The 27,399-nt window shown below is 35.8% G+C and overlaps 1 protein-coding gene across 1 annotated transcript; it reads right to left on the bottom strand.

Annotated features, from left to right (window-relative positions):
• papss2a (3'-phosphoadenosine 5'-phosphosulfate synthase 2a) lies at positions 1-27,399 on the bottom strand. Its single transcript, XM_007244585.4, has 12 exons — positions 27,250-27,399; positions 18,579-18,693; positions 17,164-17,399; positions 16,753-16,891; positions 15,179-15,297; positions 13,637-13,750; positions 11,049-11,160; positions 7,355-7,560; positions 6,194-6,329; positions 4,970-5,238; positions 2,607-2,836; positions 1-906 (listed from the first exon to the last, which is right to left on the bottom strand). Exons 1-12 carry the CDS (start codon positions 27,274-27,276, stop codon positions 765-767), a joined length of 1,845 nt encoding a protein of 614 aa, XP_007244647.3. The 5' UTR covers positions 27,277-27,399; the 3' UTR covers positions 1-764.

The raw sequence follows: 27,399 nt of genomic DNA, 5'->3' as shown, positions 1-27,399 counted from the left end.
TAAGATTGTAGAATCTATTTTATTTTTTATTTCACTTTAAATATCAATAATGAAGTGCAAATATATAAACAATAAAGACTGTGTAAAATAAATGTAAAGCTCTGCCTACTACAAAATAACTAACATCTGTTCTTCTTCTTCTTCTTCTTCAATAGTAATAATAATAATAATAATAATAATAGTAATAATAATAATAATAATTCATTCATAATAATAAAGGCATCTCTGATGAACATGGCTCATTGTGATTGGCTCATTTGCATAACAACATTAAAAAGCACAATATGACAAAAATAAAGAACAATGAGCAGCCCTATTATTTAGATTAGGACACTTCGACTCAGTCAAACTGAAATCAAACAGAGACACATAGTAAAATCTATAAATATATTCAATAAAAACTCTGATATAGTTACTATTTGGAATGTGCAAGTTTGGCTGTTTGTAATAAAATATATTATTAATCTGGATATTAAGGCACTTTGGTTTAGGCTTCATGTAAAATTCATGATTACTGTTGCTCACGTTCTTATTTCATATGCATTTCATTGCATTTTCCTTCATATTGGATCAAAAGATAAATGTTAAAGAGAATATGAAGTATCTGGTCAGAGCGATAAGATAATGATTAACTGCGTAATCAATAAACGCGAGTTCTGCTTCTACTAAACTGTGGCCAGTCAGTTTGTATCCTGAGGCATTGTGATGCTCCTCCCTCTGTGACTGGTTCATAGAGAGCAGAAGATTCCAGACGCTCTCTGCTCTTACTGCTCTTTCTGTATGGATTTATAGTACTCAGTTAGGATCTTCCAGGCTTTTGGGGCCATGAAGCCATCTGGAGGGTTCTGTCCACTGCGAGCCAAACTTCTCATCTTCGTCCCTGAGATGAACTCAAACTCTGCATGTCTGAAACACAGAGAGAAAACATTACAAACTGTGCTTTAAAATGCAGATAGCATTGAAAAACAGCTTTTATATACTGTATTATTTACACTATAAACATTTTTAAAAAGCTGTGAAAAAACATGGTTGTGATATCCAACAATGACCATAATAGAGCAACATTAAATTGCATTTTTATCTTAATTCAGGTTTTAAAATCGTTGTGATGCTCCACTGACTAACATGGAGAACAATAATTACTGCCATTTCCACACCAAACTAACTCAAGTATGCATCTCTGATGAAGTTGACAAGATAACTCTTTTGAACTAAATAAAAATGCGTAATCCAAGTCATTTTTGCATTAAATGTGCCACCTCAGTCCGCATGCTTCTTTCACTTTCAGTGATGGTTCTGTATGTCACAGCTTGCCTAGGAATGCATGTGAAAAGCAAGTCCCTTAGGAGTGAATCAATGTGCAATCTGCACTTCACAATTGTAAGGGGAGCTCAGGTGCAGGAAATAGTAATTCACCATTGTACTACACGCCCATTCAGCCAATCAGTTTAGCACTGAAGAGCAAGTACACTACCGGTCAAAAGTCTTAGAATACTTTCCATTTTTTCTGCTTTTATTGTTGCCATTTACACACTCACACAGAACACATTCACACTTTTATCATAATAACTAGAAAAAGAAACACACATAACACAAGTAACTATTAAAAATATCAGTCTTTAGAGAAATAACAGATGAAGTCAGAGAGCGGTGAGTACTGTTTTCTACACCTTTAAAAGACTCTTGGAAACTGGAGAAAACTGATACAGGAAGAATCACGTCTGGCTGACCCACATGGCAACAGCACCTTTAGCTCTTTAGCTCATCTTAACATGACTGGACTAAGACTCAGTTTCAGCAGTATAGAGAAGAATTACAGGTCTGACAGTTGATAAAGGGAGTACAGGAATAAAGTCATTGATAAGATGGGAAAATAAAAAACTGATAGTGGCAAAAAGTGTATAAACTACACAGATTTGTTGACACAGATGTGCAAATGCACACACACCACTTGTCTAGTCCCTGTATAGAACTGCTGCCAATGAAATAGGAACCTCTAAAACAGATGACTGTGGAGCAGTGGAACTGTGTTTTCTGGAATGATGTTTGGTGCTCTGGTCATTATCAACTTTCTGACCTCACTTTTGCTCTGTAGGGATGCAACGATTACTTGAAAAGTTGATAAAAAACTGTCAACTCCAAATGTTCATTGTCAACTCGTCGTTAATTTGTTGCACTAAACAAAGTACTGAGGACAGAAACAACAAAATAGAAAAGGGTAACACTCAAATCGGCAACGTTCTGAATACTTGAAGCACATTTAAGTCCCATATTCAGCTGTTTCTATAGTTTTGAAGTAAAAGAGAAAGCTATGAACATGAGCTGTACCCACAGCAAGCAGAGGTGGAGGGCACAGCAGAAATAATCGTTAACTAATCGACTAATCAAAAAAAATAATCGTCAGATTAGTCAACTACCAAAATAATCCTTAGTTGCAGCACTATTGCTCTGGCCACTGAACGCAATCAAATTTTTGCAATGCTTCAAAACCTAGTAGAAAGCCTTCCCTGGACAGCAGAGAGAAGTTACTCCAACACAAGAAGCATCAATTCTATTCTAATACTGTTAATTTCTGAAGAAACAGTGAATGAACAGGTAAATGGTACCTCTCCTTGTCGTAGAAGTCCATCGCCCTCTTGCTCTTGTTGTACGCAGCCACTCTGAAGGGGATGATCTCTACAGAGGACAGTCCTGGAGCCATGGACAGTACTTTAGCACCGTGACTTGGATCGTACAGGTCCTTTCCCGACTCCGGATGTGGCATTCCAGCAGGGTCTCGTCCCACAATGTAGAAATTCACTCCAGCCATCATTCTTGCCCTGCAGTGCCACTGGACCTACAGTAGTGTAAGAAAAGAGTAGATTATTCACCTTATCTTCCATGACAAACTGGAGGGGTCATCTTTGTGAAAACAGTGGATCTGGCTTACAGGCAGCCAGATGGTTAACATAAAAGTTAGTACCATATTTTTTGGAATATAAGGCGCACTTAAAATCCTTTTATTTTCCCATAAATCGACAGTGTGTCTTACAATCCGCTGCACCTTATGTATGAATTCTACTGGTCAGGTATTAAGCAGAAGTTAAGCCACTCAGCTGAAGTACAATGGTATAAGGGTGAGTTATCAGTAAATTTCTCCAGCGCTAAGGCTGGGTGCAGCAGTATTAGCATTAGCCGCTAACCACAGCAATAGCTTTTTCGCCGTTTAGAGACAAGTATATTGGACTGTAGTCTGCGTGTTTGCCATGTTAAAACAAGCTACATGGGAACAACCGCTAGCTGATAGTGACCTGGGTTACCAGAAACACTCAAAGTTCCTCAGTCATTCAGGCGGTATTTACGTCCCGTTAGCGCTACTAATTCTAATGCTGCTGCACCCAGCCTTAGTGCTGGAGAAACTTCACTGAAAACTCACCCTTAGACAAAATATTGGAAATCTAGGCTTACTGTAAATAAACGGAAGCACTTTACTCACCCAAATAAACGTTTTTTTAAGAGAGAAATCTGTGTAGATTAACATCCAGCGCTCATAATTCTTTTTTTTTTTTTTTTTTTTTGGAATTTTGTTTACTGCGCTTCCCCAAGCTTCCCCATTAGATGGGAAACATGGCAAAATATACACTTCAACAGTACCTTACAGTTACACACTGATTAGGGTCCACATAAGCAAATTTTCAAGTGTGTGAAGCACATGGGCTTAATTACATATTAGCTACATTATCCCTGGTCACTACAGATTTTTAAAATCTTAACAGATGTTGAAAACTAAAGATAAAAACATTTTTCACTCCTTTTCTGGTGCGCACTGACTTTGGTGGATTGGTATTTTAACAGCGCAGCACTTCTGCACCTCTTAGCAGAGGAAACGGACCTGCTCGTTCACACTGTGAAGGTGTTGGAGCAGCTCATCTACGGGAAGAGCAAAGTCATTTTTTTATTTATTATTCGGTTTATTGTTAATGTAATAGTTGGGTCTATGCACTGCTGTGTGTTGTAGTGTGTGAGTGTAAGCCTTTGTTGCCAACATAGCAATAAACTTTTGACTAGGTTGTATTTAGTCAGTGACATACCTGTGTTTTCTATTGCCAAGATAGTAATACACCAGAAATTTACCTGAACACATTTCATTTTTAGGGTGCTTTCACACCTGCCTCGTTCGGTCCGGACTTTCGGACTTTTCAGTTTGGTCCGAACCAAAGTAGCAGGTGCCAAAGGACCAGATTTTGGTACGACCAAGAGAGGTGGTCTCGGTCCGGATCTTCTGAACCATGGTTCAGTTTGCCTGCAGTGTGAAAGCGCTTTTGTGGATGGTTCGAACTTTTGGACCAGTTACAGGAAGCGTTCTTCAGGAGGCGCTCTTTAACAACGGCAGCAGAAAAAGAAAAATAACCGGAAAAGCAGGAAAAATGAGCCGTGGATACAGTTGCTTCAGGACAAGCACGTTCATTTGGCGAATTTGAACTAACCTACAGTACCGTGCTGAAGTTGCTGCTGCTGGTATTAAAACCAGCACTACTATGGAGATGAAATTAATCTGTTCATTCATTTTATCCTTAACCTGGAAAGGCTTCAAAGGTTTTACACGCCAACGTCAGACGCATGTCCTTCTAAAACCAATCAGCATCAAGTTAAGGAAAACGCATCGATACGTAAGTGATGATGAAAGGATGTAGGAGTATCACACAAAGGTCTTTGGTGCGCTCCCTAAACTGCAGTGTGAACACCAAAATAACCCGACCAAATATATACAATGTAGCAAACACATGAACCTTGGTTCGGACCACGGTCCGGAGATATTTGTACACCAACTAGTCCTAGAAACCAGCAAACATCTAGCAGGTTTGATATCCAGACCAGTCAGTGACTGTAAGTCAAGAGCAGCAATTCTCAAAGAGTCATGCTATGTGTCCTTAGTTACTTGGCACCTCTGGAACCAACTCTGTCAGTAACTATCAATAATTGCACCCACCTCTGTAGGTCCAGCATACATCATGGGTGAAGGGAAGATTGCTATGATGGTTGAACTGGGGTCCAGGACCCCCTCTTCAAGAACTGCAGCGTGCTGCTTCATCCTCCAGTCCAGCGGAACGTCGTCATCTTTGGTCCAGCCTCCTAAAGGATGCAGCAGCAGCACAGGCCTACGGTACCCACGCTCCTCCAGTTTCCGTCGAGTGTCTGTCATCAGCAGGGCGTGGCCATTGTGCACTGGGTTCCTCAGCTGAAATGCAAATACAGCATCTGAGGGGAACAAAGATGAGTAGTGAGAGATATAGAGATGCTATGGGTGTGTGGGCTAATTAAACAAGAACCCACCAGAAACAGATTACAGTGATTAATTAATTACTATTTATTAGCAACACCAGTAAAATTACTGCAAAAAGTAGCTGAAATGTTACTGTGTAAAGAGCTGCAAGCTACACTAACCTGAACAATGGCAACGTAATCTGCACGTAACGTGAAATAAACCAATCAACGCATCATTTGCCATTTCCTTTAAGGGTCATGTGATGTTGGCGTATTGCTTTTTTAACGATGCAGCGCTTCTGCCCTTCTCAGCAAAGAAAACTGACCTGCTCGTTCACACTGTGAAGGTGTACGAGCAGCTAATTTATAGGAACATTAATTTCATTGTGTATTCTGTTTATTGATGAAAGAGTTAGGGTATCCATGTGTGCATAACTAAAATAGATATGGACATCTGACTGTTGACTGTTGTCAGGGATTAAATCAGTCAATTGGGCACCTGTGTTTTCCACTGCCAAGATAGCAATATGCCAGAAATATACCTGTCCCAGAAATTATTGTGATAACCGATATTGTTGACATTTTTAGACCACTAATTTGGCACTAACAAAATAATAACATAATATCATAACAAAGGAATGAACCCTTTTAAAGACAATAAACTTTCAATTCCTGTTTATGCACCTAATTTTGAAACCGCACCTAATTTTGCAAAACATGCAGCCCCAGTCTGTCCCAGCTGGCCCGCCTTGAACCGGCATAAACACCCTGCCTCACAATTAAATCACGATTAAAAGCAAGTTTTGTAGCGAACAACTACTGTATATTAAAGCAGCTTAAGCTGCTCACACTGATTTATGGTTTAGTTTAAAACCCAGATAAAACACATCTGAGAAAAAGTCTGAAATTGCTTTTACACATGTGAACTAATTAAAATATTCACTCTCACCTGCTTTCATCTCCTTAAACTTCTGTTTCAGCTCGCTTGGTGTGAGGCGGTACTGATCCAGGCCGTCATTCCATTTAATTCGCTCCAGCACCTCCAGGTCTCCACCCACCAGCCAATCACCACTCTCCATCACCATCTGCAAAAATAGTGGTCTGTTGAAAATATATATTTTTTAAATAAACACAAATTTATCCTGAAATTAGAAATTTCTAAATAATTGCGCTACAACCGATTGTAACGCGGGACCAGACGGGAGGCGGACGTAAAAGCGGGTAAGACAAACTTTAATGAATAATAAGTAAACAAACAAACAAACAAACAGGGGAATAACGAATAAATATATATACATAAACAAACAGGGAAAACCAACACAGAGCTAAGCTAAACAGATAAGAACAAAACAAGGTTAGGGAATATGTACAACGGATAAATACGTAAATATATACAAAATAAACAAAGAAACAAACAGGCAAGAAACGTGACTAGAAATATACAAGAAATACATAGAGCGTAACGAAACCGTGAACAAACTATAGTAAACGTGGCGAGACAAACGACAGAGGAAGGTGCAAAGACCGACGGAGGACAAGGTGGCAGAGGAGGGCTATTTATAGTAACACAAACACACTAGAATTGGAAACACCTGGGGAAGGGGCGGAGCTACAAATTAGACACAGGTGGAAAAGTACTGAGACGGGAGACACAGGGGAGCACAGGTCACGTGGGGAATGCACACAGAGACACGAGACGAGGCCAAGACGTGACAACGATTATATATAATTATATATATATAAATTATATTTCAAGGTATTTCAGGTTAAAAAACATTTTTAACTAAACAAACAGTCCATTGCCTTTCATCTATAAGCTGATAAATACAATTTAGGGTATAATGTGAAACATTTAATTACAATGCACTGATTAACCCATTAGGAAATGTTCTTTATGTATTACTTGATAAAAAATAATTTATTAACAAAACAAACAGTTCCAAACCTTGTATTTTATTATGATAAATAACAACTTAAAAAGGATTCACTAAGTAACTGACATTTTTCTTTTTCAAAACAGTCTGATTAATCAATAAGTAAATGGTAAAAAAGCGTTTTTTGGTAAAAAGATGTTTGTTTTAACACTGCTGTGGATGCTGATAGGTCAGACCTTTATATAGGGGTGTTTGGTGCAGCTGGTGCCCCACTGACGGGCACAGCGCTCTTCTTTACAGTGCTGGTAGAACTCTGGCTTCCTCAGGACGGCCACCCTCCTGCCCTGGTACTCCAGAGCCACCGCCGCGCTGCCAGCCAGCCGCTCTTTGGTCACGGTGGTGATGGGCAAGACGATGGGCACGGAGAGGTTAATAGCAGGACCTAATAAAGAGAACAATCTACTCAGATTATGGAGGAAAACTATCAGCTTCAGTTTTGAGTTATAGAGCTAATGTAACTATACAAGAAGACATACATAGAACACTATGTACTTTCTGTAAATGCAGTATATTTAGTATATTTCTGTATATTAGTACATGGTATATTTAGGGTGTTTCTTTATATGCAGTCTATATACGATATGATTGTATATTTTATATATTTAGTTGTATATTAATATATTTTGTTTAATTTGTTTATTTTGTTAAGTATATTTCTGTAGGTGTAGTATTTTTATGCAATTCTATATTTAGTTGAGTATATTTAGTACATTTAATATATATAATTAGATATATATATATAATTTGTATATCTAGTACATTATTAATACATTTCTGTAGGTTTAGTATTTTTTATGTATTTTTAGTATTTTGTTTAATATATTTTGTACATTTTGTTTAATTTGTATATTAAATTCAGTATGTTGCTGTATGTTTCGTATTTTAATGTATTTTTCAGTATATTATTTTAGTATATTTACTTCAGTACATTTCTGTAGGTTTAGTACTTTTAGTATATTTAGTGTTTTAAGTTTAATATATTTTGTATTTTTAATATAGTATGTATATTTAGTTCAGTAAATTTCTGTAGGTTAAGTATGTTTTAGGTATTTTAGTATAATTAGTTCAGCATATTTAGTTTAATTTCTATTTTTAGTTTTGTATATTTCTGTAGGTTTATTACTTGTATGTATTTTTTGTTGAATTTCTATATTCAGTTCAATATTTTTCGTAATAAATGGTATTGTTTACTTTTGTTTATCTCGCATTATTTAGTAAATTGTACATTTTTTACACTGATTTAAGTCATGGGACAGCAATATGTAAATGGATCATGTGTTCAAGTGTTAAACTGGTGGCGGCTAGGGAATGTTCACACCTGTATAAGATGTGAGGTGTTATCTTGTGAGCGCTGAACACTGGCCAGCGTGTTAAAGGCAAGGTGAGGTGACTTATGAATTATGATTTATAAGAGTTGGAATGAGGCCATGATAATGGTCGTGCCTGGCGGCAGTTGCCCATGTGACAGAAATCTTCCATGCATATCCCAAAGAAAAAGTGTAGCATTAGTGAGCTTTCATGGGAGGTGTCATGAATATTTAGTGCTATTCTTCTGTAGAATAAGTGCCTGAACTTTACCACAAGAAATATACACATATCACGTATCCCTGCATGAATGAATGACCAATAATCCCTGACTGGCCTGAAAAAATAACAGAAGAATGTGATCACCCGTTTGCATTGTGTAAACTGCATACGTCAGTCATCACACACCCACCTAACGCCTCTCTGTGCTGTTCAATGATCTTGAATAGATTTGCACATTTGGTTTATGATGCTGTGAAACAGTGTTATCTATAAAAATGGACTCTTAACCAGTATTATAGATAACCAAACAGAACTCTGTACAGTGTCAGACAATAACTGCTAACTGCATCCTGGCTAATGAACTACTGTAAATCTGGGCAAAGGAAGAAATTGTGAAAATATATATTTTTTAATTAACTACTTCTTTAAATATATACGAACGAAGGAACTGATTAAATGTGTTTGGAGTGTAACACAAGACTCATGAATTTGAATCTGCATTTTGTATATTTGAATTAAATGAAAGACCTTTGTTAAAATTGAAGAATTATTGAGAATTATTAATAATTATTAATTATTACTAAAATGTTTGAACTATATGTTTTTTGTGTGTTTTTACATAATATTACATTACATTACATTACATTTGGCAGAAGCTTTTGTCCAAAGCGACTTACAATAGTAAAGTACAAAAGTAATAGAAGTAAAAGGTAAAACATCTTTAGACAGGGCTTAAAGGAGGTCAAAGGGAAATAATGGGATAGAGGAGTGAAGAATGTCAGATGGGGAAATTTGCTGTTAAAAAAAACGCATTTAAATATTATATGCTGTAAAAAAAAAACTTAAAATATTACTTAAACACACACACACACACACAAATACAATTGAATATTCAGAAATAATAACAGTTATTACTTCTGTATGCATCGTATTTCATATTCTATGCCGTATGTTAAATTAATTAATTAGTAAACAATAAATCAAGAAACAAATCAAGAAATTGGTTTACTGTGTATGAAGTGTAAAACACAAGATGCAAATATTTTAATCTGCATTTTGTATATTTCAAATTAAATGAAATACTTAAAGTTAAAATTGAGTTAAAATTGAAGAAATATTCAAAATTGTTAAGAACTTATTTTGGTAACTAAAATTTTTGAACAATGTTTTTTGTGTTTTAAAAATGTCAGACATTAAAAATGTATGTATCTGAATTTGTTTCTGTAATGGATTTTTTCAACAGCAAATTTAACTGACTAACCAGTTCAAAACATAAAAAAGCATAATGGTGTTAACATTAAATTTGAATTATAGTACTAAACATTTCAAGTTTTTCAAAAGTCAGATTAGAAAATTAAATTAGAATTTGTTTAATTCGATCTATAAAAGTGGACAGCACACCAAACAAATTATCTTTACCAGAAACTGGGGGCAGTACAAATCTTTTGTCTTTGTTTTAGATTCAGATGTGAATGAAAAAAAAGTCTCACTTTTATTCAGCCAAGAACTCTTTTATGTGGCAGTGATTAACATTTTTACACTTTTCCTTATATAAAAAGGTTATTTCTGAATCTTGTTCGATATAAAAGCTGCTTGTGATTCTTTTTTTTTATTTTTAAATTTTTTAGCCCATTTTATCCCCAATTATCAAAGCCAATAACTCAATCCACTCAATAAGACTCCCCCTATTACTAGTGATGCCCCAACATACCATGAGGGTGAAGATTAGAACATGACTCCTCCGATACATGTGAAGTCAGCCACCACCTCTTTTTGAACTACTGCTGATGCAGCATTGCTAAGTAGCATCACAGCGCACTCGGAGGAAAGCGCAGCGACTCGGTTCTGATAGATCAGCTCACAGACGCCTTGTGCTGATCGACATCACCCTTTGATTTGGGGAGAGAGCACCATCTACCCACCCAGAGAGAGCAAAGCCAATTGTGCTCTCTCAGGGCTATGGCAGCTAATGGCAATATACCATGACTGGGATTTGAATCAGCAATTTCTCGAACATAGTGGCAGAGCCCCCCTACTTGTGATTCTTAAAAAAATATTTGTTAATAAAATTTTATATTTTACAAGCATTAGTTTGTATATTTCATAACTATGAATGGCGTGGTTGTTCTTACTTTGGCACATTTCCAAATACGAGTGTGTGCATGTGTATGTGTGTGTGTGTTTGTTTGCCCACAGTGTAGATTTATGTTAATGTGTTAATGTAATGGACACAGATGTGGAGCTTAGTAAGATTTATAGGGTTGTTTCACCATCACCATTCACAAACCATTTGTTATTATATATTTAGAGAGAGAGACAGTGTGTGTGTGTGTGTGTGTTTACCGTCCAGCAGGTTGTTGAAATGGAGGACTTGCAGGTACTCTCTCTCTCTCATGAAACCCGTTAGGGGGCTCGCCCAACCTTCAGCCAACACCTGCACCCACTGTAGGTCCAACTGGATACACACACACACACACAAACACAAACACAATTGAACATTCGGAAAAAATATCAGCCATTACTTCTGTATGAATCATATTCAATATTTGTAAGTAGGGGTGAAGCAATTTCTTGAGTAAATCAAGTAACTCGATTAAAAAAAATTGATCGATTAACTTTCTGTGCATCGAATAATCGTTTCATTAATTTTAAAGCGCAGAGCACAAAATTTAGCGCTGACTTTTAATGTGAAACAGCGTGCTTAGCGCTACATCACGCACGCACAGGAAGCAGGAAGTGGAGGAGGCGAAGGTTTTTAGAGCGGTTAGCAGGTAAATTTAACTTATAACAAATCAATGAGATTAACAAGTTATAGACTTAATACAATAATACAGGCTTTATGTAATTAGTCAACATAGTGCTGTGAAGTTAAATAAATAAATACATGTTAAAATTAGCTGACATAAAGTTACTCTGGGCGGCATACATGGCCATGAACTTACTGTACTGTCATTTAGCTAAGATGCACAACATAAAGCCAATGTTTATGCCTTTATTATTGATTAATGCCCTATATTTAATACTTATGAGAAACCCTAAGATCAAATAATTTAAATTAAATTATTAATTATTAAATTATTACTTGTGGTATTTATGTCTATTTTATGTTTTATTTATTTATATTTGTGCTGTTGTTATTTGTGCAATGTGAAAATGTATGTTGTGAATTAAAAAATTAAACCAATTGGTCATTCATTATTAAGTGAAATTTCTTATTTTATGAAATCTTTTATTTTATGTTTTATCCGTTTACTCGATTATTCAAATCGATTATTCATTAGAGTACTCGATTACTAAAATAATCGATAGCTGCAGCTCTATTTGTATGCATGTTAAATTAATGTTGAAAATTTGTTAAATTAATGAAGAAATGTATCTCTTTAGAGAAGCTAATCATCCCACCTCTCCTGGAAGTTGTGGGAGTTAACCCAATGTAGACTCAAAGGCTATATTAACAGATAAAGCTTCACTAATCAGAAGATTTGTTGTTCAGACCAGATTTGTTTATCTTGACGGTTCACATTTAGAAAGGAAAGTGTGCTGTATCTGTCTGTAATGTGAACGAATATGTATTTAAAAAGCTTGCATTTCACCAACCGGTGCTAGCTGACAAAGACAGAGCTAAGAACATTCGTACAGACAAAAAAAGACACATTGAACCCAATCTGACTGTTCCCGTATGTGGTGCATGCTATGGCTTGGTCATATGGGTAAAAAATATTATCTCGAAATGTTTTGCTGAATGGAGATATATATATATATATATATATATGATAAATATCAAAAAAAAAAATCTCTAATAAGCAGCATTTTATAAATATATTTAACTGATGATAATCACAGCAGCCCTGTAACACATCAAGAGTAGAAAATGCTCCTTTCCCTCCAAGCTTCTTGTCGTAATGCGCATAAAAATTGCTTGCTCGACTTAAGGAAATTGTTCATTTAAATTAAAGAAATCGTGAGCATGAATTGCAAATCATTTACTCAAATAAAAACAAAACTGTGAGCATAAACTGCTATACTGTTTGCTCGATTTAATTATGTTTTCCCTCCCGGGCTTCTTACTTCTATACAGTATAGTCTATATTGACAAACTATATTATCTCACATGAAAATACATATATTGATATTTCTTAAAATCTTGATATTTTATCTAGCCATTTTTTTCTATTTTCTGTATACAGTTTAACACAGAAAATAAACAAATAGTCTTACAATCCTTAGTTTTATCTTACCTAGATGACTGTGCAGCAGTGTGATCAAATACAGCTAAAAAAACTAAGTTTAACAAAGTTGCAGATAATGTAGAATACGGCAGGGAGAATGGCTTTGCAGTGCCAATACAAAACAAACATGAAGAAAAATGAATGCACAATGAGCTAAAGTGGCTGAAGTTTAAAAACCTGGATATGGAGGGTAAATAAATACCTGTCTACACGCAGAATAGATGTTAAATTGTAATTAGCCATCATGCATTTGTGTTTTAATTTTCTTTATCCTACCATCTATATATTTGTGTATGAATTTGTGTATGGTTTTTTTTTTTTGCTATTTTCTATTTGTCTAAATTTTGACTGTTAAATTATTCATTTACTTAGATTTTTTATGTATAGTTTAATTACGATATGTAATTTATATTTGTTATGCATGCTCTGTCTGTTTAACCTCAGGAAGAATAGCTGCTGTTGCGACAGCAGTTAATGAGGATCCAAATAAAATAATTAAACAATAAAAGATATGAAAGAAGGATAGCATATGAAAGTGATTCACATTTGAAAAATGTGAAAAGATAACATTTGACACAAATCCACAGCCCTTACAAAACCAGCTGTGCACCACATTAGAGCAAATATTAGCAAGACATTAGTATCTATAATGTTTATTTAACGACAAGAGTGGTATTTATATCAGATAAGTGTGCTGGTTACCGTTGTGATGGTGATGGTGGGCAGGGTTTTGATGTCAGACTCTACCAGCTTCAGTTTGTTCATGGGCACAAACAGTTCAGTGATCTCCTCAGACACTCCATTAGGAATGATACCCTGAGAGAAAGAGAGAGAAACATTGCTATGGCTGAAAGTTCCACAGAGCACAAGTAGAAGCCCCCACAATCCCTCAGCACCATCCCAGCTAACAGAGAACGTTATAAGAACATTTAGCAATGTTTTAAAAAGGTTCCAGGAAGGTTAGCCTAAAACATATTCCAGAAATATTCTGAAATCATGTGACATAATAAAGGTTTGCACAACATTAATATAATGTTTCTAACATAATGTTCCCAGCTAGACTAACAATAACAAAGCCCTCCGTCTGGCAGGAGATCCCTTCCACCCACTACATAGCTTCTTCAGCCTGCTGCCATCAGGGAGGAGACTGCAGAGTTTCGGGGCAAGGACCAGCAGACTGCGAGACAGCCCCATCCATCAGGCTGTGAGGATGCTGAACTCTCTTCCCCCCACCAATACAGTACTGAAACTCTGCACTACAATACACAAAGTACAGGTCCCTTTCCAAACGTACTTGCACTACACACCCAACACCTGCACTACTGATATACTTGCACTGTCAATACGCACTTTCATTCCCCAAAAACTGTGAACTTTAAGTACTTTACGCACTCATTCACTTTACCAGCCTTAAGCTATATACCATATTTGCACTACTGTTATACGGGTTCTATTTATACTGTCATTCCATCTCAATCACCATCAATATTGCACTATAGTCTTTCGTCTTACGTTTATTCAGTCTTGTTGTTTTGTACATATAGTGTCTCCCACTCTTTTATATTATATATCTTATTTCTTTTTATTTATATTTACCGGTATATATCTATTTCCCCCCCACCACTACTGCACCTTGTTTCTGTCTCATGTATGTCTATTTGTGATCCTGCTGTATTGTACACATAGTGTCTCCCATTCTCTCTTTTATTATATCTATTATCTGTACTTGCTGTAAAATTTGGGAAGGAGAGTAACGTAATTTCAATTCTCTGTATGTCCTGTACATATGCAGTATTGACAATAAAACCACTTGACTTGAAAAAAAAAAACATTATGGAAATGTTAAAAGCAACATTTAAAAAACTAACAATGAAGACGTTGACACAAGTGATGTTGCAGCAATGTTACCAGAACTTTTAAAAATGTTAAATAAAAACATTTTAAGTACACTTTAAGAAAACATTTGTATTTAAAGTTCTAAGGATGTTTACTGTAACGTTCAGTAAACATTCTATTATAGTTATAGTTAAATAGTGTTGAGCTGTGTAATGGATAGGAGTTAAATCCACTAATCTCACTACATGGACATTTACTCTCTAGAGTGTATTTATCTGCCCGTCTCTCTGTCTGTCTCTGTCTACCTCTCAACCTACCTACCTATCTACCTATCTATTGTGAAAACTGTGAAAGAACTGTTAACAGTCTATACATAAAATATATTATCATGGATGTCTCTCAGTGTACCTGTTCTTTGAGAAAGTTCACCACCTTCAGGATGCACTCGTTCACTGAGAGCTCTCCAGTTCTGAGCTCCAGCTCTGGGGACGGTGGGCTTTCGTATGTAGAGTCAATCCCTGTGAAGCCTGCAAAAACAAATGTGATGATGTTATAGAAACAGAAAAAACAGAGGTACCTACAAAAAAAAAACAATATGGTCTAATGTTCTTTTACCATGCATCTTTTATTTTTTTGGGATGTTATAAATGAGGAGAAAGATCAGTAATTAATTATAAATAAATATAATTGGAGTTCTCGTAACGCTCAACATGGCATCTGTTTACAGGTGAAGTCCAAAACGTCAACCAAAAGAGCCAACCAGCTTTCTGGTTACATTTGGCTGTGGAGGATTCTCAATAATATTATGGCACTACTGGTGAAAGCCAGGTTTCTATGAATAGCTAAAATCATTTTGCCAGATTTTATCAGATTTGATCACTGATTTAAATTATGTTTTGGAAGAAGTAGTTTAACCTTCAGTTTTAAGTAGTTTGGTCTCTCCCCATTCATAGAATGGTCAAAAGTATGGGTTAAAAATGTATTGACATTCAATACTCTGTAGATAGATGTATAGATACTAGAGTTTGAAATATTTTTGTAGAAGTTCAAGTATAACTCAAGCATTTTACTCAAGTAAAAGTTTAAAAGTACTGGTTTCAGAAACTTCTTAATATATAACAGTAAATAAAACTAACCCTCTCCCCAAAACACATTTATCTAAAAGCCATAATGACTATAATGTTATATTAAAATGTTAATGTTGATAAATTTGGGATGCACTAGGCACTCTGTTTTAGCTGCATATATGCCCATTAAAATGAATGTATTTTAGTAGAATGTAAAAATATTAAAGAAGCTTAATTGAATGTTTTTCTTGAGTTTTTGCATGGATCGTCTTCATACTAGACTACTTCTTGCAGGAGTGTGTGTGTGTGTGTGGGGGGGGGGGGGGCGTGACGTGTGCAGCTGTGATGGATCGTATAAACCAATAGGGTGTCGGAATGGTATATGTTTATATTTCTCTACATCCAATCACAATCAGATTCACTCTATCTGGATGGAGAGATTTCTCTGGATATGTTTTTTTTATGGGAAGGGTGGTTCTCTGAGAGTATTCTTGGTCTTTCTGCCTACATGTTCTTTGAAATGTCAATACTTAACTTTTCATACTGTAGGAACTACAACGTTTTTATTACTTTCATCACTTTTAAACAGTTGCTAAGTTTTGACACCCCAACTAGTTGATTTTCTAATTGTGTAAGTGAACATTTTAATTTTAACACTTCTGCATATTTTAGAGAACAGTTATGAAAAATATATAACAATAATAAAAAAATGTATGAATGTCTCTATCATTTAGGAAAAAAAATTACAAAGTTATGGCAGTTTAATAAAGTATTCAAAGTTCAACAAAGAATTTATAGAGTTTAACACAAAAAAGAAGTTTCTGAAAAGAGCATTTCTGATTTCTGTAACATTTCTAGTTAATTAACGTAAGTTAAGTAAGCATAGTTGAGTGGTTGGTTGTGGTAGTGTTGTACCTTTGATTTCTCCTGCTCGTGCTTTCTTGTAGAGCCCTTTCACGTCTCTCTGTTCACAAACCTCCAGAGGAGCGTTCACAAACACCTCGAAAAACGGCAGCCCAGAGCTCTCATGGACTACCCGAGCCTCATTGCGATCCTACAGAGAGACAAAGAAAAAGAGAAGAGAGAGAGAGAACACTTATAAGAACAAGTATTTTAAATTCTGCTTTTCAAGCTTTCAGACGAGTTGCAGAGTGCTTTACTCCTGGAAAGAAAGATATATTTAGATTACTTTACGGAAAATATAGCACATACTGCCCTTCATCTATAAAATTTCCATTCAAAACAGCTTTTCATTGGTTCTAAAACCAATCTAAATACTTAAAACAATCTCAGATTATTGTTATTATGACAAAAGGGGTCTGAAACCTTGGTGAAAGGGGAGATGAAGCTGGTGATGCAGACGAGTCCAGCGTCAGCGAACAGTTTGGCCACCTCTGCGATGCGCCGGATGTTCTCCTCGCGGTCGGTCGAGCTGAAGCCCAGGTTCTTATTCAGGCCATGCCGGATATTATCCCCATCCAGAGAGTAGCACGGGATTCCATGAGACACCAAATGCTCCTCTAACGCAAAACCCAATGTGGTCTTCCCAGCTCCTGAGAGACCTACATACACACAAACAAAAAAAACATATTTGAAAAAAATAATATGACAATTTTGAGTGACCAATGACCAAATCTAATTTGATCAATCATCCTGAGCTCATTCTGGCTTGATTACAACCCTAGCTAAAGCTAAAGGTAGTTATTGCTCACATTTATGAGCTTACTTTGGACACGTCCAAGTAGATGACCTTTAAATAGCAATCCACCAAAGTCAGAGCTCACCCGGCTCTTAAAGGGAATGGCAAGTGATATGCTGAAAGGTTTATTGCATGTTACGCCCAAAACACACTTGTGGCTAATTAAGAGAATTAGTACATGTCTTTTGTGCATTTCCAGCCACACAAGCTGTACTTTTCCAGCTGTTACGATAGCAAAGACACACTGACACGCCCTAAATCAAGCTGCATGGTTGACGACTCATCTACAGGTCACTAAAATAGTGACCTTAGAGGTTAAGGTGTATCATTACTTGACAGCTATAGATTGTGAACAGAATGATAATACTTCATTTTACACCAGCATCTTTATCTGTCTCTCTCTCTCTCTTTCTCTCTCTCTCTCAAAAACACATTTTTCTTTTTCTGCTTGTTTAATCTACCCATTTTTCTTAAATTACAATTAAACTAACATATTTGAATATAAAGAAAATCCCACTGTGATTATCTTACACTGAAGTTTTCAGCCCCACATGCTCCTAACCAGAGGCTAAGCTCACATGGTTGCCAGATTGACACACAGTTGCAACGGCGAGTCTTACTCTGTAGCTGATCAGTGAATATAAGTTTTAATGTCCAAATATCCCTTTTCCACTATGCTAGTGGTGCTGATACATATGATTAGCAACTATACTGAAGATCAGTGATTACTTTTTCAGCAGAAAAATAGCCAGCTCACCGTTTTTTTATGACTTCAGCACACCGTTTGCATACAATTGTGTTCTATACCTGGCAACACAGTTCAAATAAGAAAAAACTGCCTGCAGCTCTGCTGACAAGGGCAGACACTACTAAACTCAGCATGATTCCTTAATATTTAATGATACATTGTGATTATGTTATAAGTTACTACTGAAAATATATCCCATAATAGTCCTTTAAATAGCCATTAATAAAAAATGTCATTGTTAGAAGGAAAAATGTGATTAATCGTGATAGAACAGTTTAGGACAGATGTGTTTACCTGTGAGCCAAACGGTGCATCCCCTGAATCCATCTCTAGTTCCCACCACCTGCCCCCTCTTACTGCGGCTAACGTGATGGTCCTGGTACACCACATTCGTGGACCTCTGGACATCCTGCAACACACACAGGCACACATTAAATAAACACATAATATAATTAAAAGAGTTAACGTAGCCTTATTTTAACATGGCTATTGGTCCACTGCTCATAAAATATTCCGGAAATATAAGGGACCATTGACAATTTCAGGCCAACGATTATTTTAAAGGAATTGGGTTTGTTAAAGCCGCACTGTGGAGAACAAAGACATGTCTCTGCTGTGTAGTTCAGACGCAGTTGGATTTTGAGTGTAGTTATACTCAGGTACTGTCACACCTGGTGATGATGGCGTGATGATCACAATCGCCCGAGTATTGATTTCACCTGTTCACCTCACTATACATACCCCTTATACATACCCCTGCACTTCACTCACTCCCTGTCGAGTATTAGATTGGTTCCGTCTGTCGTTTCATTCATGTCATTGCATTCATCTTTTCCTTTTGTATTATTTATTCTATGTGCGACCCTTTTGCTAAACTTTCTACTATTTGTTGACCTGGGTGTTGATCTGGACTGTCTCACTCCCCTTGGTATTTATGTTACCTTAAACCTTTGTTTTACCCTGCCTGTTTTGACCAAGCTGATTATTTTTTTTCTAATAAAATCTCTTTGCCTTACTAATGCTGTTGTTGCTGAATGCAAACAAATCCTCACAGCAATGCACCCTCTCTTTCACACACTGCATATACACACACACTGTTTCCTCCTAAAAAAAGGATATGCAGCTACACTAGCGTTTAACAGTAAAACTCTCATTTAAACTCAGTAAAGTTACTGAGTCAGCAACTTGTATAAATATTTTAATTCAGAACGCATCAAAACTACCCTGAGATTTTATAATACAGTTAGTCTAGTCTAAATCTAGTCTGCCAGTCCTAAACCACACTACACTATTATTACTGTCTCCTTTCTTAAAAATACATAAAAAAAATATGAGGATCTTAAATATAATTCATCACAGAAATATTGTTGTGTGATATTTTTTTGTTTGTTTATTTAAGAAAAGCTGCATATTTAAATGAAAATCATTTATATGGGTATTTAGTACTTGTTTTTTTGTGATAAGAATTTGCTTTGTTTCAATAATAATTACAAATTACGGACAACTTGGATGTGCTCTTTCTTTTTTTTACTACACTGACAAAGTATCGTATCAGGACTCGGTATTGGCAGATACTCAAAAACGCACTCTGGAGCAAAAATATGTGATCAGGACATTCTTCAAAACAGTTACTTTAACTGAATAGAGTAGAAGAGTACATATAGTGTATTCTACAACAAGCTTAGCATCTGGGGACATTATTCTACAGTGTGTGTGTGTGCATACTCTATCTAAATACATTTCCATTGTGCCATTGGCCAACAACCTTTTACCAGCAGGTATAAGGGGTTTGTATACATTTGAATACATTCAGGATAGACAGGAAACTCGATACGGCTCATTGGCTGCTAAAAGTCAAGCACACTCAAACATAAGTAACTCTTTTGCATAAGCTGTCTTTATGAACTATATACAGTCAGAATGGGATTATTTATCTTCTGGTTTCTACTCAAGTCTTATGTTCATTACATGATGTATACAAATCCACTCCAACATAGTTGTTTAAATTTCATACAAACACATTTCACAATTAAATTAACATTTTTTTTTATTATGCCTCCAATGCTGTCTGGTAAAGTAAGTGTTTGAATTAAAATATTACTTTTAATAATTTAACCATTTTAATTATTTAATTATCTACTGGGCCGTAGTAGATTCGGTTTGTCTCAGCGGTAAATAGAGTAAATAGAGCTGAGCTCTGGTACTTTAATTTAATGAAAATTGAAAAGGTTTGGTAATAAAATACATGTACAAGTACATTTTTTACAGTACACTTACTGGACAAATCTGGTATCCAGGGGAAAACGTTTACTGTTCTATGTGAGCTCAACGAAGGCAGTCTGGGACACATGTTCTGACATATAGGATGGGCCTACTAAAAAAGTCTCTACTGGTTACTATAGTCTCTACGACTTAAATATTTGAAAACGTGGTGAACAATTTTAGCTTCAATAAAAAAAAAAAAAGATTTACAACAACTTTACTGCCATTAATATTTCATATAATACTCAAACATCATTTTCTGCAGAACAACTTGGCTGATTGGCCCGAACACATCTTGGCTGATTTCTTACATTTGGAAGAAAACTATTTATCTATTTAAATTACAGCAAATTACCTGTACAGCTCGATTTAATTCACTTTAACTATTGATTTAAGAGTGACAGAGTGGAGTTAGAGGATTTAATGAAATGAAATGTGAAATGATATGTGAACCAGGTCCTGTCTATTTTAGCACGCTCTACACGTGTGTGAGGAGAGGAGGAAAACAGCCACATCATCAGTTTCCAGCTGTAGTACACTGACCACATTGTCCATCTGGCATCGCTCTTAGACCAGAAATTAATGCCAGTGCCCTCTGCATGCTGACACAAACACACACACAGAGCACCTCTGCTCCTTCAAATTCTCCAGATCCCACCATGCTGTTCATTAATTCTGCTGGGGAAAAGCATTTTAGCACATAGTCCACCTTTTGATACAGTTGTGATCAGAAGCTTAAACTGACTCATCATGAGACTAAATATCCTGGAAATACTGGGGGCTCTTAATGCTCAACGCTCTTTAACACTGCAGATCCAAATTAGTGGTGGGAAGATCCACTTTTTCAGCTCCGATCAGATTTCAATATAAAACTGATATAAAACTGCCGATACCGATACAAATACGAATAAAAGGGCTCTTTTAGTTTATTATTAGTACTATGATTAAGGTTACATAATGAGACTGAAACAGACCACACAGCCCATTGAAGAGTATACACAAATGCATTTAATGTAAATGCATTCCAAAGTCATTTATTTGACAAACTTTATATACAAAACAATAGTTTTCTTTCAACTTAAATATTTAATTTAAAATTTTTAGTAAATATAAAAAAAAGTTAAATATTAAATATGCAAAATATTTAATACAGTACTCCAGACTAATTATTAGCACTGGTTGCGCAGGAGACTTTAATTTTGACACATAGCGTATTGGATTAGCTGCAATGTCTAACGGCTAACCGGCAACGCTAACTTTGTTTTTTAACAAAAGATGGATTTTTTTGGTGCTGTTAGAGTGGGTAGGATCTGTTGTTTGATGTTCGAAGTGGATTATAGCTATAGTTCACTTATTACATTCACAACACCGGAATGCAGCTGTTAACCTAATGCTAGCTAGGCTAACAGACTGCAGATATTAATGGAGATTAATGAGATATTAATGGCTAATGGCGAACTGGCGATGCTAACTATATTTCCGAACTAAATTAATAACTGTTTTTAACAACAGATGAGTGCGTGTTTGTGCTGGTTAGTGTTTGTAGATCCTGTGTTTTTTATAGGATATGTGGATTATGACTATAGTTTACGTTTTGGCGGGTTTATTGTCCAGCTTAAGCTGCGGACTGGAATATGAATCGGTAAGTGGATCGGCCGCGGTCACCCGATATCCGATATGCTGATTACGTCAATATCGGTCCCGATACCAATACTGTATTGGATCGGTCCCACCTCTAGTCCGAATGGTCCTGATAATGCAGGTAAGCGTGTTCTGTAACAGACACAGTTCAAACCAGGCTGAGCTGAGTTTTCTCATCACAGTTATCTAACCATACTTAGAAACTGAACTGTTCAGTGGGAGGGTTTAGTAACGAAAGGATCCTTTAATTGGATCAATGTAACATGAGGAATCACTCCAAGCTTGGCTGATGTGTGACAGCATCGGCCATGTGGAGTCAATCCAAATGTAGTTGATAATCGACAATCAGAGAGTTAGCAAAGGTGGCCAATTCTCATATTATTATACTTTGCATCCGGGGTGTTGATACACGCGGCACTTGGCCTGGATGTGAGCTAAGAGTTTGGGACAGAACCACCAAGATTTAAACCAGACATTTCTGGACCAAAAACACCACACCAAGTCTCAGTTGCATTTACCTGGAAAAGGCTGAATGTTGAAATGAGTAATGGCCAACCATTTAACCCCAAGAACACTGTACCAGCTGTTAAGCATGGTGACGTGACGATCATGCTTTGGGACTGTACTATCAGCTAGATGGTTTAAACCATCATACTAACAGGATGCTGAACCTAAACACAAATTAAATGTGTGTCTGGAACAGATTAATCAGGTTAACATTAAGATTTCCTCGACCAAAGAATTAATGGTTATTTAAAAAAGTTTATCCTGCTTTTGTTGTAGTAACTGTCTCTATTTTCATAGAGCACTGCTGTGTATTTGCCTGGATTACTGATTTCAGGATGTTGGCTGATCACCAGCCCACAGCCAAGCATATATTTACATTACATATGCTGTTACTGTGCTATTAAATGATGATAAAAATAAAATAAATGTAACTATCGATTTAATTATGGTACATCAATGGCAGATTTTGTGTTCCTTATACAATTACAACATTAGTTCTCTGAAATCTTAAATGTCTGATGAAATATTTTCTGGTCAAATATCTTAACTAAATAGTAATTGCATTTCCCTTCAATTCTCTGCATGTGTCAGTATCACCCATCACACGTCTATTTATTTAATTCGATTTTTTCTTGTCTGCATTTTAAATCAGTAGTTATTAACTTGGTAGAACCTATGTAGGTTCATTTTTTCTTTTTGTAATAATCGATAAATCTGAAAAATTAATTTAATAACATAATGCAGCTTTTTAACACCTTGAGCAGCAAAATGAACATTTATCAGATGGAAGATAAATACAGTTTAAATCTTTCCATTTCAATGATGCCGTGAAAGAGTTCTTACGGCTTCTGCTACCACAATATATCTTTCTGGAATCATCACACAGTCATCGCAAAGTGTAAATGTGTCTGGAATTTAAAGCAGTGTAGTAAAGAAACTGAGATAAACATGCTTTCCTCATTCCTGTTAAGCTTACTGTTAGGCTTAAACTCATGTACTCTGGTTTTAAGGTAAGAAACAATAGTTGGGATATTTAATCCAACTGACGTCAACAAAGCTTGCTTTGGTTTCACGTCCTAAACCAAAGAACCCATCCAGCTTTTTAATCACCTATTAAAGCGTCTCGCTGACGTAAAATCATTTTGAGTGCATGTGAGGGCACCTGATTTCTATTTTACATTAACAGAATCCTCGTATATGAAGTCTGTGGCCATGTCTTGTAGTGTTACTGTACATTTGCTGTTATAGTGGTGAGCAGAGAACAATGAGAGACAAGAAAGTTAGTCATTTGTGCTCTAAATAATAAGCTGAAAGGTGTACATATGAAAAATCAAAGATACAATATTTTCCACTAAGCAGAAAACGAGCCAAAGACGAGCCAAAGTTTGCTTCTGCAGCTTCGCACTAGAGCTTCAAGACTGTAAAGTAGTTAAGTAATGAATGTTTATTATATCCCACCAATTAGCATGAAGCAAATCTTTCTATATCATACTAAACAAATTTGAAGTGTTTTTGTGTCATTCGTGTCAGCTTAGCGCTCAATGCATCTCAGCAGAGGATACTGACCTGTGCATTCAGTGTTACTATAGAGCCTGTTAGAGTAGTTAGCCCGCTAAACAAGTTATATCTTACTTACATTTAGCAAACAAGTTAGCCTTAGCTAACTCCCGCGAGTTTTGCTTTCCACCTTAAATTCCACCTTAAATGTGGCAGTTTGACCGGCAGTTCCAAAACAAGTCATAGTTTTAGTTAAGCTAACGTTACCAACAATATTTTTTATATTCTCTCACCAGAGTGAGAGTGTTACCAGAGTTGTTACCAGAGTTGCTAGAGTAGTCAAACAAGATGCGTCTCATTTTTAGTGAAGTTATATCTCACTCGCATTTAGCCAATTTTGCGTTTCACCTTAAATGCAGCAGCAGTTACAATCAGAGTAAAAGAAAATCTTTTTTAAGGTCAAACCGAGTGTATATTTAAATTACATTCACTGTTATTGTGTTATTAAATAATGATAATGTTAACATTAATGTAACTCTCTAGTTAATTCTTTATGTAAAGCTTATTATTTTTAATAATGGTAGGTTGTGTGTTTCTTATACAATTACAGCATTAGTTCTCTAAAATCTTTAATATCTGGTAAAATATATTAAATATATATAAATTGCATTTGAGGGCAAATAGAGGCTCTCATGGTGACATGGACCTGTGCACGGGTCAGCGCTCAAGCTACCTGTGTCAGAGTAAGAACAGGTCGTTTTTAATAACAATTCACAACTGTGCTCCAACTGCACTGCCCTCAACAACGAAGAAAGCTTTCCTTTGTTGATTTTTATCTGACGAGACAGCAGAGCAACACCATCCTGACCACAGTCTCAACTTAAGTTTCAAGTCAAGTTGTTTTAGTGGAAAGTAAAAAAAAATTCCAGATCATTTTGACTAGTAACTTAAATTACTGGTATATATGATACTGTTCTTACTCAGCAAAAAAAATATATAGTTTGGTAAGTTTATAACGTTTATATAGAATATAAAGAATATTTTATAGCTCTTAAACTTCATACATCATACACAATACATAAAACAACTTATCAAAACTAAATAAAAGACATGTATATCAAATTAACACAGGCTTTTTAAAAACATTTTTACAATTTAAAATTGACTACAATTGGAAAAAAAATTGATTAACTCAAAATTGAAATTCAAAAAATACATGTTTACAAATGTTAACATAAGACTAGATAAAAATTTCCATACCAAATATCAGCCAGTTTTCACTCAAATTAATACTGATATATTGATGCATCGCAATATTTTGTTTTGCAATATTGTATCGATTCTCAAAAATAAATTATTGATTTTTAATGAATAAAAGTTTTGTCTTTTTGTCACGTCTTGGCCTCGTCTCGTGTCTCTGTGTGCATTCCCCACGTGACCTGTGCTCCCCTGTGTCTCCCGTCTCAGTACTTTTCCACCTGTGTCTCATTTGTAGCTCCGCCCCTTCCCCAGGTGTTTCTAATTATAGTGTGTTTCCTGTTACTATAAATAGCCCTCCTCTGCCACCTTGTCCTCTGTCGGTCTTTGCACCTTCCCCCGTTGTCTGTCACCTCACGTCTTTGGTTTCTATTTACTCGCTCTTGTTTATTTATCGGTCACGTTATTTCTAGTTACGTTTATTTCCTGTTTGTCTCTTTGTTTATTTTGTATTTATTTACGTATTTTTCCTCGTGTATATCCACTGCCCTGTTTAGTTACATTCAGTCTAGCTTAGCTTTTGTTGTTCTTCCTGTTTGTTTGTTAGTTTATCTCTCGTTTGTTATTGTTACCCCTCGCTTGGTTTGCTTCTCTGTTCTATGTTTACTTGTTTATTTGCTTATTTGTTTAATAAATCTTGTCTTACCCGCATTTACGTCCGCCTCCCGTCTGGTTCCCGCGTTACACTTTTAAATTTGATTCAATTTAAAAATGCAATATAGTGTATTGCTTACCATATCACAATATATTACAGTATATCATAATATTGAATCATAATCATTGTATCACAATACGCATCGTATCGCCAAGTTCTTGACAGTACATGGCCCCACCAGTGAGATTCAGTGACATTCTCAAACTAGTCAACTAGCAACATTTTGAAAGTAACTTTCCAGGAACGTTCTAAAAACATGTGACATAATAATGGTTTACATCACAACGTTATTTGAACGTTTCTCATGTAACATTGCCAGCTAGACAAATAGAAACATTATGGAAACGTTAAACGTAACATTTCCAAAACAAAAAGGAAAAAGGTTAAATAAAAACATCCTGAAAACTGGACAGATTGAACGTTCTACGGTAATTGTTACAAAATAGTGGTTTGCATCACAACGTTATTAGAACGTTTCTCATGTTATGTAATAAGCTAGATGAATAGTAAGAGTATCGAAACGTTAAAAGTAACATTCTCAAAACGAAAAACGGTAAACGTTAAATAAGAACGTTCCTAAAACATCCAAAAACTTGACAGATTGAACGTTTTAAGGACGTAAATTGTAACTTTCAGCAAACGTTCTACTAACCAAATATTGTTAGCTTGAATATCAGGTTACTATGTATCGATTTACATGGAATTTTACACAGTAACAATGTTCATATTACAATTTTACAAGTGCAAACTCCAGTGACTGATATCTATTATAAACTACATTAGAAATTAATGAAAGTAATATTAGGAACGCTGACGACAAATGAATGACCTTTCTCACGAAAATACTTTAATTAAAAGTGTTTATTCTGAAAAATAAGATTTTTTAAAGTTATATAAACACTACAGTTGGCACAAACGAAGCTAACCTGCTCCCACCTCTGGTGGTAATCTGCTGTAAATGAATGAATAGCTGCTCTGATTCAGTTTCACCAGGACTTTCAGTCCATTAAAGCGACTCAATTAAATTAATTCACTTCATAAAACGACTCAATAAAACCTCCCCGACTGAAAACACGCTAAAATAACATCTTATTCACAAACGCCAGAACAAGTAAAACACAGAAAGAGATACTTTACAGTTCCTACCGTTCTCAGCTTCTTGTTGGCGAACATGTCGAGGCACTTTGGACCCAGAGAGAGAGAGAGTGTGTGTGTGAGTGTGTGTGAGAGGTGTGTGTGGGTTGTGTGGCTGTGTGTGTGTGTGCGTGTGTGGAGTACAGCTGGGCACAGTCAAAC

The sequence above is a fragment of the Astyanax mexicanus genome, chromosome 14 (assembly GCF_023375975.1).
Source record: "Astyanax mexicanus isolate ESR-SI-001 chromosome 14, AstMex3_surface, whole genome shotgun sequence".
NCBI lineage: Eukaryota > Metazoa > Chordata > Actinopteri > Characiformes > Acestrorhamphidae > Astyanax > Astyanax mexicanus.
This window is presented reverse-complemented; position numbering and strand designations above follow the sequence as displayed.

Bases quoted from the DNA above. Each gene is read 5' to 3' on its own strand.
- papss2a (XM_007244585.4), bottom strand. From the start codon at position 27,276: ATGTTCGCCAACAAGAAGCTGAGAACG. The intron at 16,892-17,163 runs GTTTCAGACCCC...GTCTCTCTGTAG, and splicing joins TCATCTCCCCTTTCACCAAG to GATCGCAATGAGGCTCGGGT. The intron at 7,561-11,048 runs GTAAACACACAC...TCTCTTTATTAG, and splicing joins TTTCAACAACCTGCTGGACG to GTCCTGCTATTAACCTCTCC.